Raw genomic sequence first — 19,784 nt, 5'->3', positions numbered from 1 at the left:
GTGGAGGCTGGAGCTAGTCCCTGAGCTGCAGGTTCTTTCCTTGATACCTCATGTGTAGTGTGAGAGAGGTATTAAGGGCTGGTTGGACATTGCTGTCTAGGAGTTTAGAGACTAGTAAGGAAGACCGACACGTAAGCAAACAATATTATAAACAGTGTTATTAGAATATTGTATGCGCGCCGTGTCCAGAGGAAGCACATCGGAGGGAGTGGCTTATGCTGTGGCCTGGGAGGGAAGGCGTGGTGCTTGTGGCAGCAACCAAGGAAGGCTTCAGAGACAAAGAGCTTAGGAGGGTTTGGAGGATGAGAAAGAATTCAGTGGGGGTGAGAAATGGAGTTGCTGGAGGGTCGGGATCTAAGATGGGGGAATGAAGCAGAATGGTATATGTCTGGGTGTTTTCAATGTTCTGTAACAAATTAGGACTTTACCTGGGCTGTCGGGGGTGCATGGATGGGGCTGGAGGCGCATCTTGGGATCCTTTTCCAATGGACAGGTCGGGCTCATGTTTCCTTACAGAGAACGGGCCCCACTCGGTATGAAGCAGGCCACCATGATCGCTGGGGCACCCCCCTCCTGTTCTCAGTCTGAGTGAACTGGGTAGGAATACTGCCTTCGGAGTCTCACAGAACTCTGCTGTTCACCAGCTGTGGGGCACTGAGCAAATCACCTCACCTTTCTAACCTTAGAGTTTCCTCATTTGGAAAACAGGGATGAAAATGGTGCACCCTTAATAGGGTTGTTTTAATAATTAAATGAGATGGTGCATGGAGAAGGCTTTGTATGGAAACCACTGCACAATACACCTGGGGTACATATCGGTAAGCATCCAATCATTCATTCACCCATGCATTGGTTCACCATTTAACAGCAGACACAGGGAACACAAATACGAACAAGGCCCAGTCCCTGCCCATAAGGAGCCCGTGCTGAGTATTTGTGTGGGAAGGCAGACGAACAAACAGGTGATTACCATGTGTGTGATAAGTGCAATGGCAGAGGCACCCACAGAGTCTTGACAGAAGCACAAATGAAGGGCGCACTCGTTGCCATGATCACGATCATCATCAGAGCATGGATGAAGTGTTGAGGAGAGGTCCCAGTCCCCAGGAGTCAGATCAGGACCAGCCTTGAAAGTCAAGTCAAAGCTGTGAGCCTTATCCTGAAGGCCACAGGAGCCACTGAAAAATCTGAAGCGGTGGGGGGATGTGCTGCTATCTGCATTCAGGAAGGTCACTCTGGCCTCAGGGAGAATGGTTAGGAAGCTATAGAATTCCAGGTGAGAAATAATGAGGTGCCGTCCAGGAACTGAGGGTCTTGATGAGGCCCGAGAGCCACAACCTGGCAGGGGAGTAAGACTGATGGGAATTTTCAATCCGAGTTTAGGATATCAAGAATCACTTAAGGAATATTTAATGCAGTTCCCAAAACACACACAAAGCCAGAGAAGGACAGATATCATATGTTTTCACTCATATGTGGATCTTGAGAAACTTAACAGAAGACCATGGGGGAAGGGGAGGGGGAAAACTAGTTACAAACAGAGAGGGAGGGAGGGAGGCAAACCATGAGACTCTTAAATACAGAAAACAAACTGAGGGTGGATGGGAGGGTGGGGGAGAGGGGGAATGGGCATTGAGGAGAGCACTTGTTGGAATGAGCACTGGGTGTTGTATGTAAGCCAATTTGACAATAAATTATATTCATAAAAAATACATTTTCCATTGTCATATTGTAACTGGTTTATTTATAGAAATTTATAGAAAAAATATTTATAGAAAAAAAATAAAGAGTGGGATAGCCAACTTCGTCTTTGACCCTTTATTATTTAAAATGACACCTCAGCTAAGGCTAGCTAGAATACTATTTCTCTGAATTGGTTTCTCCCATGAACGGTTTTGTTGTTGGAATATCCCGTACTCTGTTTCAGAGAAATCTGATTTGATGCAAGACTATCTTTCTCTTCTATCAATGCATGCCATCAAATTGGCCGTATCTCAAACCTGGTGAGTGTATTGAGGAAATAATGGACTGTCATCTCACACAGTCAATGCTCTCTAGACACTGGGTTTCTCTGCTTTATTTATGTATGATTTGTGTCCAAGGGAGTTGAAAATACATGTCAGTGTTATCGCTCACAGATTTCCTAATCAAACGCCAGACACTGCCCACCACGTCTTGTATTTAACTTCGGGTTCTCAGAAATGAGTGTTATAGGAACACTGCATTCACTTACACCAGTTACTTCCCTTTCTTCTAGCTCTTATGCAATTTAGTTCCTTGCTGAGCATCTTCGTTGTCCCAGGGTAAAGAAGAATTTCAGAGTGTTTTCCAGATGCGATTTCACTGCTTTCAGTAAACTGTTTCCCTGTCTCTTTTGCCCCTCGGGAACCACACTCTTAGCTTCAGACAGATTGAATGCCCCGGTCCGCTGCCGGAACTCTGGGGCTTCGGGTCTCTTGTATCCTCTGTCAAGCCTTGGTGTGAATCAGAAGTTAGGTGATGCCTTCCTCAGGGACTCAATCGCATGCATTCAGAGTCCCAGGTAGGAAAGTTAACTCTTTTCTGTTTTTGATCTGTGCCACTTATACCTCTGTTTCTTCTGCCCACCCCACCCCCCCCAAATTGGGGTGGACTATATCCTAATGAATTTTTTGATGCCACATCAAGCCTGTTTGACCTAAAATAATCTGCTTCTGGGGTGCCTGAGTGGCTCGGTTGGTTGAGCATCTGACTCTTGATTTCGGCTTGGGTTATGATCTCAGGGTTGTGAGAGCGAGTCCTGCATTGGGCTCTGTGCTGGGCATGGAGCCTGCTTGGGGTTCTCTCTCTCCCTCTACCACTTACGTGAAAGAAAGAAAGAAAGAAAGAAAGAAAGAAAGAAAGAAAGAAAGAGAAAGAAAGAGGAAGAAAGAAAGAAAGAAAGAAAGAAAGAAAGAAAGAAAGAAAGAAAGAAAGAAAATCTGCTTCTCTAGGGTATAAACACAAAGCTATTTGGCCCAAGACATATCCAGATTCCAAAAACTCCTGAAGCCCTATTTCTCTTGAGGCCATGCTCCGATTCACCCTGTGAGTCCTTCCTCTGTAGTAGCTATTAGTGACAAACTCACACAAAGCTTCCAAATGCATACTGACGAGTAGATTTCAGTTAAAGGAAAATGTGCTATGGCAATTACTCTGTAAGTGTCTTGACGTAAAAACAAATCAATATGGCCAAGATGTTAAGAGTCTGGTCATGAAACAGAATACTCAGCATGTATTTTATCAGCTAATATGGATGTTAATTCAAAACTCATGCTGCAGCACATCTCTGAGGTATCTATAATTTAAAGAAAAGGGACTCTCTTACTTGAGGCTTGTGGGAGATATGGTGGATGGGACTCCTGGGAAGAAAGCAGAAGACTGGAGATGGCATTCTGTCATCACAGAGGCTGAGGGAGTCTCTCTTAAGGGGGTGTGGATGGGGAAGAACGAATTGAACATTTATTGCACACCTACTCTATGCTGGAGCCATGATAGGAACTTTGCAGACATCTTTTTAAATATATATATTTTTAACATAGATTGTCTTTTTTAGAGTGGTTGTAGGTTCACAGAAATGTTGAGCAGAAGGTACAGAGCTTTCCCACACATGCTTAGCTTTCCCTATTATCCACATCCCCCACCATCATGGTTCAGTTGTTATAACTGATGAATCACATTGACACATCACCCAAAGTCCATAGTTTACATTAGGGTTCACGCTGGGTGTTGTGCTTTCTATGGGTTTAGACAAATGTATAATGACATGGATCTATCATTATAATATCTTATAGAATATTGTCTTATATTCTATAATATTATATATAATATAGTATATAATATAATAATTCTTATATTTTATAATATTCTTATAGAATATTAGCTTGTTTCCTTTTAACGTTTTTATTTTTATTTTTGGGACAGAGAGAGACAGAGCATGAATGGGGGAGGGGCAGAGAGAGAGGGAGACACAGAATCGGAAACAGGCTCCAGGCTCCGAGCCATCAGCCCAGAGCCCGACGCGGGGCTCGAACTCACGGACCGCGAGATCGTGACCTGGCTGAAGTCGGACGCTTAACCGACTGCGCCACCCAGGCGCCCCTAGCTTGTTTCCTTTTAATGCTGCATAATATTCCAGTGTTGGGATGTGCCATAGTTTATTTACTTACTAACCTACTGAAGGACATCTTGGTTGCTTCCGAGGTTGGACGATTATGAATAAAGCTGTTGTAACCATTCATGTGAAGGTTTTTGTATGGACATAAGTTTTCAAGTCCTTTGGGTAAATATCCAAGAGCATAACTGCTGTGCCATATGGGAAGAGGTTTTGTTTGTTTGTTTTATTGAGGTATAACTGACAAATAAACCTGTAAGATATTTAATGTGTGCTGTATATTTAGGTTTTTTAAAAAAACCTTTTTGAGTTTCTTGAGATTCGTTTTGTGGCCTATTCATGTACTCAATTCTGGAGAATGTTCCATTCGTATGTTTAGTTCTGTAAGAAAGTGCCAAAATGTCTTCCCAAGTGGCCGTATCATTCCGCCTTCCCACCAGCAATGAATGAGTGTTCCTGTTGCTTCACACGCAGCATTTGGTGTCGTCAGTGTTCCAGATTTTGGCCATTCTAATAGTTGCGTAGTGGTATCTCATTGTTGCTTTAATTTGCATTTCCCTGATAGCATGTGATGTGGAGCATCTTTTCCTATGCTTATTTTCCATCTGTATATCTTCTCTGATGGGGTGTCTCTTGAGACCTTTTACCCATTTTTTAAATCAGGTTGTTTGTTTTCTTGTTGCTGAGTTTTTAAAAGTTTTTGTATATGTTGGATAACAGTCCTTTATCAGATGTCTTTTGGCAAAATATTTCCTAGTCTGGAGTTTCTGTTCTCATCCACTTGGCAGCAACTTTCACGGAGCAGGAATTTTTACTTTTTGAGTCTAGCTCAGCAGTTGTTTCTTTCATGCACTATGCCTCTGGTGTTGTATTGAAAAGCTCATCATCAAACCCAAGATCATCTAGATTTGCTGCTCTGTCATCCTTTAAATCTCCTTAACAGTCCCTCCATCCCTGTTTTACAGATCCAGGCTTAGAGAGGGCGAGTGATTCTTCAATGCCACTATGTGGTGGGACTGGATTCAAACACAGATCTGCCAATCTCAAAGCCAAGCCAGAAGGCTGTCTTCTTATTCCATGGCTGCTGCCTCCAGAGCAACTCTTCATGGCGATCAGATTGGCGCTCCTCCAGGGTTGGACAAGGTCTCTGTCAAGATTCTAGGTCACAGATTAGAGCACACAGAAAGCAAGTACTCCCTTCGCCTTTTTGACTCAAACACCTGCTACAGAATTTTATCTTCATGTGCCTGAACGGTACTCCTCCTGCAGCATTTTCATTCATCCTTACAAAGGCAGCTCACTGAGGGTGATGACCTCTAAAATTTTGGCTGAACGGAGTAATTGAGCTCCTCGTTTTTGCTGGTAAGATTTGAGAGAATTTGGGGGAGATGGTGCATGACCAAATGGAGAATTAGTGAGGTTTTACAATGTTGTTATAAACTTTATGATGTGAGTTGATTGTTTCATGTAGCCTCATAAAACAAGTTGGAGATGGCGGAGGGGGATTACATCACTCCCTCTGCCCTCCCATCAGAGATGAAGCTTTCTTTAGTGCTCAGGAACTTTCCTGATGGTCCACTCAGGCCAGCCCAGTTTCCAGATTTTAATATGTTCCTATAATAGGTGTGGAGAAAAAACGACGAAGAAGGGAGGAAACCCACTAGCCCAACTTGTTGCATTCCCATTCCTGGCAAAGATGAATGACTAATGTCACAGCCGTGCACCAAAACTTACAGAAACAGGCCTGTTTGGCTTGGGTGCTAAATAAATAAGCCAGCTACACATTTCTTGGATGACAGGCAAACGTTTTGTCATCATCGAACTCCCCTCATTGTTCGCGCTACTTACACAAGTTGTCAGTCTCTGTCCCAACCCCAAGCCACCTAAGGGGGAGGAGCTGGGCCTCGCTCATTCCTTATTTATAATTAGCTTCAAGTGAGGGGGAGGGACAGGCAGGGCTGCCTCCTGTGCAGGCTGCTTGCCTGAGTTACATCCACAAATGCCTCGGAAGCAGCAGGCTGACTGCGTCTTTCTCTTCACATTCCTGGGTCTGTCTGGGCTGGTTGGTGCAGTTACCAGAACATACCACATTGGGATTGTGGAAGAATACTGGAACTATGTGCCCCAAGGAAAGAACGTTATTACTGGGGAAAGCTTTTCAGAAGACAAGTGAGTAAAGTTGGGGTTCCCGTAGACTCCTAGGTTTGGCTTTTTTCTTGCCTCTGCATGGAGGTTATAGTCCTTGGGTGGTTATAATGGGGAGGGGTTGATCTAAACCAAGTGAAGGGGTTTTGTGTTGGTCTGGAGGGCCCTCACAAGGGAGGGTATGTAATGTCGACATTCTTAGCCCTACCTATTTGGTGAGCTGTCTATTCACAGCCTTCTCTGTGAAGCACTCGCTACACAACCAGGTGTTTTCAATAATGGCTCACTCTATAAAAGGACCATTTTCGCTGAGCACTACTAGGGACTTCCAGGGGGTTCTGGGCTCAGTATGTTAAAAAAAAAAATTAACAGCGACCCTTGGGATGAGCATTTGAGAACTTTTACGAACTCTTTACCGTTAAAACACAGTGTTTTCTAAGTTTTTATTTTTGGAATGAGGACTGGAGATAAGTAAACTATGCCATAGGTAGTTCTGTTTTGTTTTTCTTTTGCAACATTTAAAAGAGGGGCTGGGCCGCCTGGGTGGCTCAGTCGGTTGAGCGTCCGACTTCAGCCAGGTCACGATCTCGCGGTCCGTGAGTTCCAGCCCCGCGTCAGGCTCTGGGCTGATGGCTCGGAGCCTGGAGCCTGTTTCCGATTCTGTGTCTCCCTCTCTCTCTGCCCCTCCCTCGTTCATGCTCTGTCTCTCTCTGTCCCAAAAATAAATAAACTTAAAAAAAATTTTTTTTTAAAGAGGGGCAGTTACAATAGATTTGGCTGGTATTTTAAGAGTTTCCCTGAGGCTTTTAGAAATGGCTTTTTCACTGGTGAAAGGTTTGTTACAGCCACCTCAGAGAAATATTCTAGTCCCCAGGCCTGTGGCATAGCTGGGTAAGATGGTATCAGAGTGTTGTATTTCTCTGCTTTTTAATTTTTTTGCAGAAAATAGCCCTCGCCCTTCCTCTCTCCCTCGGGGTCCAGTGTCTTGTATCTCTTATTTGTTCCCCGGAGCTCCCTCTGAAATTAGCTCCCGGCTTTAGAAGCTGTAATTCATACTTTCAACTTCGTGGTTCTTAGAACATCTTATGAGATGTTCTGGCAACCACTGTTGGATATACAGACATACTGGCTTCTTTCTGATAGGCAGAGCTCAGTACGCTCAACATCCAAGTTCTACTTTCTAAGGATGAAGTTAGTCGCTAACATTCAGGAATACCATGGGGTCTCCCACAAGTCTTTAAGGGTTGAGGAAAGACCTCCCAACAAGGCTCCCAAGAAGTCCCCCTGCCTTGAGGAAAGACCAAAGAGCCAGTTGGCTTAGACACACATCTTCCGGGTTTTCTAACAACACAAAGATGGCCTAGTCATGTTTGGTTAGAGAAGGGTAAAACTCATGCCAGCCAGGCTGCCGAGAAAGGATCTTCCTAAAGCCTTGAACCAGGAAACTTAATGTCCAGGGGGCTGTTTCCACAGAGAGCTCTTGACTTCCTTCAATCTCATATCTGCTGACCATTTGTTGTGGTAGTGTTTACTGTGACAAATGGATGTGGGAGCGAGAGGTTACCCTAACTGCCAGTAACCTTTCCCAAAATAGAGCTCTGCTGTCCTCAAAAAGAACTCAATAGGAAATCGTCATTGTGAGCGGCTACTGAACATGAGACTGTTCAAAACGTGTGCACGGAGAGTAGTGAATATAGTCTTTAAGCACGACGTGATATTGGATTGCCTTTCCACATGGTTGAGTAAAAAGCTTAGAAGTCTATCTTTCTCCTAAAATGTCAGCAGAACTGTTTGTGAGCATTTATTCTGACCGAGGAATTTCACCAGAGACTGACTTTCTTTCTTTCTTTCTTTCTTCTAATTTATTTTTGAGAGAGAGAGAGAAACAGAGTACTAGTGGGGGAGGGGCAGAGAGAGAGGGAGACACAGAATCGGAATCAGGCTCTGGGCTGGCAGCATAGAGCCCAATGCGGAGCTCGAACTCACAAACTGTGAGATCATGACCTGAAACGAAGACGGACGCTTAACCAACACCCAGGTGCCCCTCACCAGAGACTTTCAATTCATTATTGCTTGCAAATGTTATTATTCCCATTTTTACAAACTGAGAACTGAGGTTCCGAGGTTAAGTATTGTTGGAGTTTACAGAGTGAAGGCAGCACCAAACTCAACATTGCTCCAGAGCTCGTATTTTTTTTTTTTTTTTTTTTTTTTTTTTTACCATACAACCTGCTTCTTGGTAAAGGTAATCCTCTCCCACTGAATTAAACTCAGCTTTGATGGCAGCCGGGGATTCCAGCAGAAGGAACTTTCTAGAAAGTCCCAATTCTTACCAAAGGTAGGTTTAGTCCCATGGGTTACTCTTCCCAGAGAGATATTGTGGCCAAACCGGTTACCTGGGTTCATTCAAAAACCCAAAGTACTTTAAATACCCAAATACTGCAATGCTATTTCCACAAAAGCGGAGTGCGGGAAGACGTTAGGGACTCTGTTGATCATTTCAGCCAGAAGATGGTGCTTTGAAGAACATACCATAAAGTGTTTGAAAATAATTACGGTGAAAAAGAAAAAAGATAAGGCATGGCTAAGTCATGGTTCGGTATCAGTTTAGAGTGGGGTGGTTTAACAAATGCTGTGGCCCCCCAGGAGAGGACTCTTGCCCTTCAGGCACAGCTGGCTTTCTAGACGTCATGCCGAAGTCCCCAGATATTTCCTTCTCATGGGTAAAGGGGTGGTGTTTGTGCAGGGCGGCTTCCTGATGCTTAAGGGGGAGCCTGGGTTACACAGTGTATACCGGCTTTTATTAGCAATCGTGTCCAGAGGCCACCGGTGTGACAGGTGGCCCAGGGCAAGCCCCTGAGAGGGAACACTTGGAGTGGCCTGCTGACTCTTGCTTGAAGAACACAGGACACATGTCATGATTCACCTGTGTCACAGCTGCCACAGGTGTCACGTGTGAAGATGCCACAATTGTGGGACATAGGGAGTTCAGTACGCGTATTCTATTTTGTGCCATTTCCCCAGAAGCAAGGAGTCATCTTGGATACTGTGACCATGCCTCTCACTCAGCCTCCTGCACTTCTGAGGACAGTCTGCTGTTGAAGATATTCAGATCCAGACAAATGCCTGATATTTAGGAGTCCAGGAGAGCCAGGGGTCTAGGTCCCACTTTGAGTGGAAGGATTCTGACATAGGAATCAGGAGACCTCACTTCCAGTCCTTGCTCTGCCCCCAACTTGCTGTGAAACCTTGAACATCTCACATCATCTCTCTGAACATCAATTTCCCTAATTTGTATAACCAGGTAGTTGAACTATAATCCCCAAAATCACTTGAGAAGCGTAATTGTAAGGAATCAAAAATAATTTTTGAAACCGAATGAGAAACGTCTTACTTGGCTCACTGGTTCTAGAAAGATTTTCCCAATGGTGAAAGAGAGAAGATTTGCATACATTCAGTCTAGGAATCAGAGTTGGAGAAGGTCTGAGAGTGCGGATGTGTGACAAATTTTGAAATATTCTATATTTTTCTTTCTCTATCTATTTTCCCCCTGTTCTTTAAGAACTATCTCCACTTTTTTATGCAAAAATATTTCCCTGCAACCCTGGCTTATTCTGATCTGTTTCCTTCCTCACCGTTCACGGAGCTTGGCGTCTTTCTTAAGCCTGGGACACAGCGTTTTCTTCTCCCTGCATTGCTGTGTGGGTGTTTGAGGTACACTGGTCCCCTCTGCAGCTGAAAGAAAAGTGCCACGATGGCAGAGAGGAAGGCCTAGAGTATATGTAATAATGCCCCTCACCCACACAGAGCTTCGCTGGTGACAGTGGTTTATGGAGGACTGAACACAAGGCTATTCCTTTGGAATCATTAAAGCAAAAACTAACCCCTTTGTCAATTTAGTTATTGGGTTGCTTGATCTTTGATTACGAGGATGGGGAAAATTAGGGGGATAGAATGGTGAGTGCCAAAGTTTCAGTGATGTGAAAAAAGCTTGGAAACCAAAATTAGGCAGCGCCAAGAGCCTAATAAATCCTGATTCATAAGGATAAAATAGGGAATACACTGACATCATTTTTTCCAAGACTCCATAGAAGTCAGATGGTACAATTTCACTTCCCTTCTTGATACCTCTCCTTAATCATAGAGTTCAGAAATACAACAGAGACTGTAGGCACTAATATTTCCTAGAAAGCACAAAATTTAGGAGTTATATTCTATTTAGAAATATTTTATCCAGATGAATATATTTCCCCTGTTCCCCTTTGGGCCTAATGGGGACACCGGGCTCCTTTGATTTGCCTGGGGATGGTGTCAGCATTTGATCCATTCGTGCCCGTCCTGTTCGGGCTCATAAAGCGCTTAATTAAGGTGTACCTGTGCTTCGGTGGTAAAGCCTTGTCTTTAATGGAACCAGAGTGGGGTCACCTTATTTAAAGCTGCAATTCTCACCAAAGACCTCATTAGGCAACCAACACACATGCAGGATTTTTCTTCCCAGTAACGTGGGGGTTTTCATGGGTGCTAACTCACAGGCAGAACCCATCCTTGGCCATGAATGAGGCTGACCACTGCTCAAACCCCATCCAAGTTAGTTAGCATATAGTGCAATAATGATTTCAGGAGCAGATTTCAGTGATTCATCCTCTACATATAACACCCAGGGCTCATCCCAACAAGTGTCCTCCTTAATGCCCCTCACCCATTTAGCCCATCCCTCCACCCACAACCCCTCCAGCAACCCTCAGTTGGTTCTGTATATTGAAGAGTCTCTTATGTTTTGCCCCCTGCCTGTTTTTATATTATTTTTGCTTCCCTTGTGTTCATCTGTTTTGTACCTTAAATTCCATGTGAGTGAAGCCATATGATACTTGTCTCTCTCTGATTGACCGATTTCGCTTAGCATAATACACTTTAGTTCCATCCACGTTGTTGTAAATGGCAAGATTTCATTCTTTTTGATTGCCGACCAGTACTCCATTGTATATAGATACCACATCTTCTTTATCCATTCATCTGTCGATGGACATTTGCGCTCCTTCCATACTTTGCCTATTGTTGATAGTGCTGCTATAAACATGAGAATGCATGTGCCCCTTCGAAACAGCACGCCCGTATCCCTTGGATAAATACCTAGTAGTGTAATTGCTGCATCATAGGGTAGTTCCATTTTCAACTTTCTGAGGAACCTCCATGCTGTTTTCCAGAGTGGCTGCACCAGTTTGCATTCCCACCAGCAGTGCAAAAGAGATCCTCTTTCTCCACATCCTCGCCAGCATCTGTTGTTGCCTGAGTTATTAATGTTGGTCATCCTGACAGGTGTGAGGTGGTATCTCATTGCGGTTTTGATTTGTATTTCTCTGATGATGAGTGATGTCGAACATTTTTTCATGCGCCTGTTAGCCGTCTGGATAACCCACGATCCTTAGCATGTGACTTGATTCCTTAAGGTAGTTCATGGTCACAGTATGGCTGCTGGAACTCCAGCCCTCATGTCTATGTTCCAGGAAGGAAGAGAGGAAGGGAAAAGGTAAAGAGGGCACAATTCCTGCTGCATTATCCTATTAGCCCTTTAAAGGGCTCTCATGGAAACTCCAGACAGTCAGTTCTATGTACATCTCACTGGATACCCAAAGCCACAAAGGGGGCTCATAAATACAGGCTTTTAGTTTTGTGTTTTTCTTTCTGAGTGAAAGCAGACTTTGATTCTGTTACTCAGAAGGAGGGGAGCATAAACATTGCAAGGCAGCAGGCAGTCCCTGCCAACCTTCCCTTACCCCATTTCTCCCTGTTTCCTTCCCATCCATCACAAACACCCTCTTGGTCCCCCTCTGCCTTTTCCCGCCTCCAGATAGGGGGGGTTCCAAGGCCTGGTTAGTGGGATTTAAGAGAACTCACAGACAATATAGTTGCTAACCGTCACTGCACCCTCACTAGGTTCCAGGCATTATCATAATAGGTTTTTATGCCATGCAGTGGGGTGACAGATGTCCTGTCTCAGGTCAGGGGGACCAGGAGTCCCAGGGTGGGTTTCTCTAGCCAAGTGTAGTCCAGCAGTGGTCTAACAGAGATGCCAAGGCAGCCTGGCTGGCTGGGGAAGTGTGCTCCGGCATCACCTGACAAGCTTACAGTTCTTGTTTCAGAGTAAGTATCTGAATCTCTCGTTGCCTCAACATGCTCATCAGTAAAATGGGGATAATGATAGCACTTGCTTTGGGGGCATACGAGTTCCCTGTGGCTGCCGTAACAAATTATCACAAACTAGGTGGCTTAAAACAACAGAAACGTATTCTATCCTACTTCTGGAGGCAGAAGTCTGAAATAAAGATGTTGGCAGGGACACACTCCCTCTGGAGGCTTAAAAGAGAATCCATTTACTGACTTTTCCGGCTTCTGGTAGGAGCTGCTGGCGATCCTTGGTTGTGCCAAGGTGCCATGGCTCCGGCTTCTGCCTCCCTTTTCCTATCACTTTCTCTATGTGTGTCTCATCTTTCTCCTCATCTCAAAATCCTTAACTTGATCACATCTGCAAAGACTCTTTTTCCGAATAAGGGAATCAGGGCTGGGACTTGTCTCTGGGAGCCATTATCAGCCCACTCTGGGGAGGAGGCTCAGATGACATGGGATCCGTGAATGTGCTCAGAAGCGGTGCCCGGCACTGCGGGTTTGCGTGCAAGAAATGCTAGCCATCATGGTAGCTCTCCTATCTTGAGGGGTCTCTGGAGAGCAGGAGTTTTGTGGGAAAGAGACTGAAAACGGTCACGTTTCCCTCTTTCTAATTAGAGCTCTGCCATAACTCCCACCGACTGAGCACCCCCCTCTCCCAGATCCTCTGCAGGGGGCTCCATATCGCCTCCTTTTCTCCTCATGATGGCTCTGTCATGGTCACCAGTTTTCAGCCAAGGAAACCGGGGTTCAGAGAAGTTGCTTCCCCAAGATCTCACAGCATCAATTAGGGACGCTGGGATTCAAGTCTCCTCTCTTTTCCCTTTACTGCAGAAATCTGTTTTTAGCCCACCTGTGTGTGTTCTGAGGGGCTTCTGGGGACATGAAGTGGGAGAAGGAAGAACTCAGGACTTGAGTGGTGCCAGGGGAACCAGGGTGAGAGACTGTGTAGAGGAACGCATTGATTGGATGGCTTAAAATACATTAATTAGGGAGGGCGTGGCTGCACCCAAGTGTGAATGCACATAGTCACCATCATCACCCTTCCTTTGCCAAGTAGCACTTGCCCCAATCTGGTCCTGTTTTCTCAATGTCCCTTCTCAAGCTCAGGCAACAACGTTGCTCGTCCTTCTTGGGACCATCATGGTCTCTTGCGTGTTTGCTCTGACCACACCCCCTGCTGCTGCTCTGACCACACCCCCCCTTCACCCCATCTCCCCTCCACACACTCACACCTGCAGGGTCTATGTGGTGCAGCTGTCAATATAGAAAACTGGGTGTTGCTATTTACTCTCCTGTCTACGTTTTGGCTTCCCAGCCAGATGGTAAATCTCTTGAATGCAGAGACTGACATTCACACATCTTTGCCCCAGTTTCTAGTGTAGTGTCCCATTTAAAACGGAGGTTTATGGGGCGCCTGGGTGGCTCAGTTGGTTGAGCGTCCGACTTCAGCTCGGGTCACGATCTCGCGGTCCATGAGTTCGAGCCCCGCGTCGGGCTCTGGGCTGATGGCTCAGAGCCTGGAGCCTGCTTCCGATTCTGTGTCTCCCTCTCTCTCTGCCCCTCCCCCATTCATGCTCTGTCTCTCTCTGTCTCAAAAATAAACAAAAAACGTTAAAAAAAATTAAAAAAAATAAAATGGAGGTTTAACAATTGCTCAGTAGTTGAATGGATGGGGGAAAAAATCTGACTGAAAGATCCAGGTTGTCAGGGACAGAGGTGCTGGTGAGGTACACATATGCTGTGAGCTACCAACTCCTCAGAATCTAACCTGGAAGCCCATCTCTGCACCGGTTAGATGGTTCTCGAAGTCAGGTTCCTTCTCACAGTGGTTAATCTCACCTGCTCCTGGAAGGCGTCTCCCTTCACGGTATTACCTGTGGCCTTGGCAATGTCAATGTTCTATATGCTCATTTTGTCTTTCAAGCAGTTGCTCATGAGAAATTTTCCAGCCCGACTGGATTTTTCCACAGCATAAAATACATACCTCCTCAGTTTGAGTCAAAACGTCAGAATGTTGGTTAGGGATGAGCCTGAGCGGTAGTGATTGCTCAGTCCCTCACAGTAGGGCCATCCTGCGGCTCCACTGTAAATCATATAAAGTCCACGAGCACAGACGTTCCAACTAGTGCTCTCTAGCTGTGTCAGAGGCCGCTTTCTGTGGACGGCTTCCTTGAGGTCACCTTCTTTTGTTTCTCGGGCAAGGGTTGCACCTTCCCAGACTCATGCGTGATGGAGCTTCTGTCCCACTGTTACGAATGTATAATGCGTTCTTAGCAGCAACTTGCTGCGGGGCCATTAAAAAGACTGATTTCACTGACTTTCATCTCTCCCTATTTTCTCCTCTTTGGCTGGTTCCTATGGTTTCAAACAGTTCTTATGTTCTAGTTTCAAATAGCTGCTATGGTTTTTGTTTTGTACTGGGTACTACAGAGACGTGATTTCCCAACTTGTCTGCACATTCAGAACTGCATGGGTTAGAATAGGACAGGTTGTGCCATAGCAACAAACAGCCCCCAGATCTCAGGGGCTTAACCCCACAGAGGCACATTTCTCACCCACTCGGCTTCATACAGGGCCATATGGCCCCAGGACAACTGTCCTCCTGGGACAAGTAATAAGCGGGGCTGCATGGATCTCGAGGCTTCATTATCTTCACTGTAAGCTTTTCCTACAGCAGAGGAAGTGAGGGGGTATTGCAATGGCAATTAAATGCCCCGGCCCAGAAATGACACATGTCACTTCCACTCACAGCCATTTGCCAAAATCGCGTGGCCCCACCTATCCGCAAAGGCTCTTTGCTCTCCCCTTCTGCTGGGAGGAAAGAAGAATCAGAATGGGTAAGCACTGGAAAGTTCCGCCGTAAGAATCGTTCGGTGAACTTAGGAAAAATAAAGATGCCACGCCAGAAAGTGTGATTCAGTTGCCCTGAAGTGGGGCCTGGGGGCCCGAGTTTTTGGCAAACGTCCCAGATAATTCTGAGACAGCTGATACATGGCTGGACATCGGGGAACTACTGCTTTAGAAAACCTGATCCTGTCTCAGGGTGACTATCGGCTCCCTATGTGGGAAGACTGACACGTCCAGGAATGTGCAAAGCAAGTCAATACATACAAGTCAGTGCTAAAATATGCAGCATATGTAATAGGTACTGTGGGAAGTCAACAAACATTCGCCCTCCTTCCGATACGCTTGCCTCTTGTTTGGGTGGCTCCCCCGGACAACTCGCGCCTGCTCAGGAACTCTTGCTCAGCACGCATTTGCGTGTGTGAGAGCGCGCATGCGTGCCCGCGCAGGCTGGGAGCCAAGAGTAGAGAAGCGGGGAGAATCAGACGTCCTTCTTTCCCTGCAGACCCTGCTGGAGAGACAGGGCCCTCCCTATGAACGACCTTTTTATAGCCTTTTCCCCAACAGGCTGAGCCTACAGAGGACGCCAGTGATTCCATATCTAATTCTTCCTCTGTCGTTGCCTTCCTGGGTGGTCCAGTGTCAGCTATAAAGCCAGGTAACTCTCCTACTCTGGGGCCAATTAGCCAGCCTGAGGATGACTCCGTTCTCCCCTGCTTCCTCCTCCTCCTCCTCCTCCTCCTCCCCCTCCTCCTCCTCCTCCTCCTCCTCCTCCCCCTCCTGAACAGCCTATTCAGTTAGGACTTGTATTCAGCTGCTGGTTAACAGAAGCCCGAAAAACGCTCAAATGTATTTTTTGGTTTACTCAAGAGAAAGCCAGAGGTTGGCAATCTTCAGGGTCCCAGATGCCTTTGGCTTTTCACTTGCCTTTCTGTAGGGCGTGACCTTCTTCCCCATTCTGTCAAGATGGCTGCCGAAGCTCGTCATCGTATCTTCATTTCAGGCATGAGAAAGGGGAAGGGCAAACAACTGCGAGGGTCTGCGCCAGAGGAGTCCAGAAGAAGTCTCATAGAATGACACATGCGTACATCTCATTGGCTAGAACTGTGTCACATGACCATCCAAGCCGCAAGTGAGGCTGGGAAATCTAAGGGCTCCTATCCCCAAAGCCCCAGTGTCAGGCGCCCAGACTTTTTATCCTATTCCCCTGCACAGGGAAATAGGCTTCTGCCTCACGGAACAGAAGAGGGTTGAACGCCTGCTTAGGGGCAGACACACACAGGCTCGGTAGATACACAGAAGACCAAGTGTCTACACACGGGGTCTGTGCCCAAGTTCTCGGTCTCGATGCCTGAGCGAGGACTTGTCAAGCCAGAGAGGTTGGGTAGTGACTGCCTTCCCTCCAACTCAGGCTGCAGGCGCTGTGCTCCCTGCTCAGGGCGCCAGTCCCCTCCCCCCCCCCCCCCCCCCCCAGTGGAGGAGAACTCACTCGAACAACACCCCTTGTGGTGGCAGCTATGTTTTCAGAGGGAGAAGCCACATGAGAAGAGAAGTTTGGCCCCTCAGTTGCCTAACAGCCTGGACCCTCTCTTCTAAATAAGATGTGAGCTTGTTTTTTTTATTAAAGTTTTTCTTTTTAATTTTTCTAATGTTTATTTATTCTTGAGACAGAGACAGAACGCGAACAGGGGAGGGGCAGAGAGAGAGGGAGACACAGAATCTGAAACAGGCTCCAGGCTCTGAGCTGTCAGCACAGAGCCCAACGTGGGGCTCGAACCCACGAACTGTGAGATCATGACCTGAGCCGAAGTCGGACGCTCAACCGACTGAGCCACCCAGATGCTCCGATGTGAGCTTGTTTTTATTATGAAAGTAAATAAAAGGTATAGAGTCAAACACGCCCAAGTACCAAAGAGGGTGAGTAAACTCATTCCTTCCCACTCCTGCCTGTGGCCTCAGCCCGTGGCCCAGCGGTTACATTTTTATGGTTTCCGTGGCCACTTTCCAAATGTTTTCTGTGCATATGTGTAAATGTGTATAGTGTTTAAAAAAAACACAGAAATGGGATCATACTTTACGTGCTGATCTGCAATTTGCTTTTTTCATGTGGTATCTTGGAGACTGTGCCGTATTGCCCCCTGTAGAACCTCCTCATTCTGCTGTCTGGCCATGTGGTCTGAATATGCCATAGTGTATTTAACCAGTCACCAGTTGAAGAACATTTTGGTCTTTCCAGGCTTTTGCTACCAAAATCACTGTGGTAATACTCCAATCCTTTTGTCAGGATTCCTACCTTGTTAGTCCCATTATTTAGGTGCTGAACCTGGCAGGTTGGGGACAAAGAGCCTTTGCTGTCTCTGGGAAGACTAGTCCCCTGGTCCCTGGGTCCTCGAAGGGGAGCCTAAATCCATGGGTTTCCCCTCTGTCCTAGGGACTTCCCACCTACTGACTCCACACTAAGGGCAGGGCAGGGTTGACACATGTGGGTGCCTGGCCAGGCTAGTAATCTGGTGCTCTGGGAACATAAATAATATTGGGGCTCCTTCAACAGATACTTGCTCAACTCTTATTTGGAGGCAAGGCTGAGTGCCGAGGAGAGAGGAAGGTGGCCTGGTGGTGGCAGTTCATACCATCCCCTTGGTCACCAGAAGAAGGAACCCACTCTCCAGGTCACTGGAGCAATCCTTCTCGGAAGGGATTTCGGTGACCACCCACTACTACGTGCACACATCCCCGGGGGGCTCCTTCCTTCCACCTCACAAACCCCATCACCACCCAGAGAAGTTCTAGAAGTTGCAATTCTCTCCACTTCCAATGTCATTTCCAGTTAATTTTATCCCTCTGGCAATGCCTTCAGCTCTACAGTGATGTGGCAATGCCCTTTAGAGCTGAGGCCTAGCTGCTCCACCCCTTAATTTGGCTTGGCTGAGAACTCTGGGAAGTTCCCTTCTTCCAAGGCCAAGACCAGTCTCTTTAAAAGGGGCTTTATTGGGGTGCCTGGGTGGTTCAGTCGGTTAATCGTCTGACTTCAGCTCAGGTCATGAACTCATGTTTCGTGAGTTCAAGCCCCTTGCCAGACTCTATGCTGACAGCTCAGAGCCTGGAGCCTGCTTCAGATTCTACGCCTCCCTCATTCTCTGTCCTTCCCCTGCTCACACTCTGTCTCTGTCTCTGTCTTTCTCTCTCCCTCAAAAGTAAATAAAGATTTTGAAAAATTTTATAAAAAAAAAGAAAAAGGAGGGCTTTATTGCTGACAGGTGTGACCATGGTCTGTGATCTGGAGTAAACTGGATGTCCTAGCTGGTTAGAACAAGGAAGTAATGACGCTGTGAAGAAAATGCTATTTATTTATTTATTTACTTATTTGAGTCAGTGGGGTGGGGGCGGGGGAGGAGATGGGCAGAGAGAGAGAGAGAGAGAGAGACAATCCCATGGGGCTCAGTCCCATGACCCTAAGATCATGATCTGAACTGAAATCAAGGGTCAGATGCTCAACTGACTGAGCCACCCAGACGCCCCAAGAAATTGCTTTTAATCTGACTGGAAAACCATGCTATGTTCTGTTTAAATGCTTTTGTTTTAAATTTTGTTGTGCTGTAAGGGTCTGCTTATACATTACAAAAAAGTAAGATGGCTGTTTGTCAGTAGGTCCTTAGGAGAAAGAAAACAGTCTTTGGAGGACAGGTCAGCAAACCAAATCTCATAAGGTCACAGGTTGGATTTCAGAGATATTCACTGGATATTTTCTGGTGTCCACAAACTCTGCCCTGGACCCAGCCATTATTGGATAGAATGTATTATGTATTTTGGCTGCAAAGGGACCTGAGAAACAAACAATGAGGAGCTCATTCCCTCACTATTGCTACTACGAGAGAACAACTCGGTGTGTGTTCTGCCAGTAGTGACAGAATTCTGTCATCCAGTTGTAGAGAAGGCCACACCCGAAGACCCCAAAGTATCCCGTTACCTGGCAGTCTGTGTAGAGCAAAGAGAGCATCCAAGCATGCCTCCAACCCCACATCCACGGTACACATCCCGAGGGGTTCATTCTTCCGCCTGCTTGAACTCAACCTTGACTTTTTCCCCTAAGCAGTCACTACCAATCAATCAGATTTGGCGCACAAGTTAAAACCTATCTGCCATCCCTGGCCTGGAGAATACTCAAAGTCAAGTATGGCCACATACCCTTTTCTGCAAATGTAGTTTGCAAAATTATCCCAGTTTTAATCTGCCAATGTGGGGGCAAATTCAAGACTTTTCTTTTTCTTTATTCCAAAGCCACTAAGCACCAACGCTTCTTAGGCAATTACTAAGCATTACGATAAAAAAAGGTATCTGATGGATTTTTGTCTTCAATTAGCTCACGAACCATAGATGTACGTATCTTACCGTGACACGTTTTTGGCAAGTGTGTGATTCGTGCATGAACAGAGCACTGTGCGTGTCCAGAAGGGGAAAGGAGGAAGAGTTGCAACTGATTTGGAAGGGTGCTTGACAG

General features: G+C 46.1%; 1 protein-coding gene across 1 annotated transcript in view; it reads left to right on the top strand.

The window, feature by feature from the left end:
• The first annotated feature begins 6,131 nt into the window (after positions 1-6,131).
• Positions 6,132-19,784, top strand: part of HEPHL1 (hephaestin like 1) — an 80,497-nt gene continuing 66,844 nt past the window's right edge. The window contains exon 1 of the mRNA XM_047072505.1: positions 6,132-6,301. Within this exon, the coding sequence (XP_046928461.1) occupies positions 6,132-6,301 (170 nt within the window). The remainder of the gene's footprint in view (positions 6,302-19,784) is intronic.

Source organism: Lynx rufus, unplaced genomic scaffold (assembly GCF_022079265.1).
Source record: "Lynx rufus isolate CCGP_SWC_20201006 ecotype Redwood Valley unplaced genomic scaffold, mLynRuf1.p SCAF_9, whole genome shotgun sequence".
In the NCBI taxonomy this organism is placed as follows: domain Eukaryota; kingdom Metazoa; phylum Chordata; class Mammalia; order Carnivora; family Felidae; genus Lynx; species Lynx rufus.
This window is presented reverse-complemented; position numbering and strand designations above follow the sequence as displayed.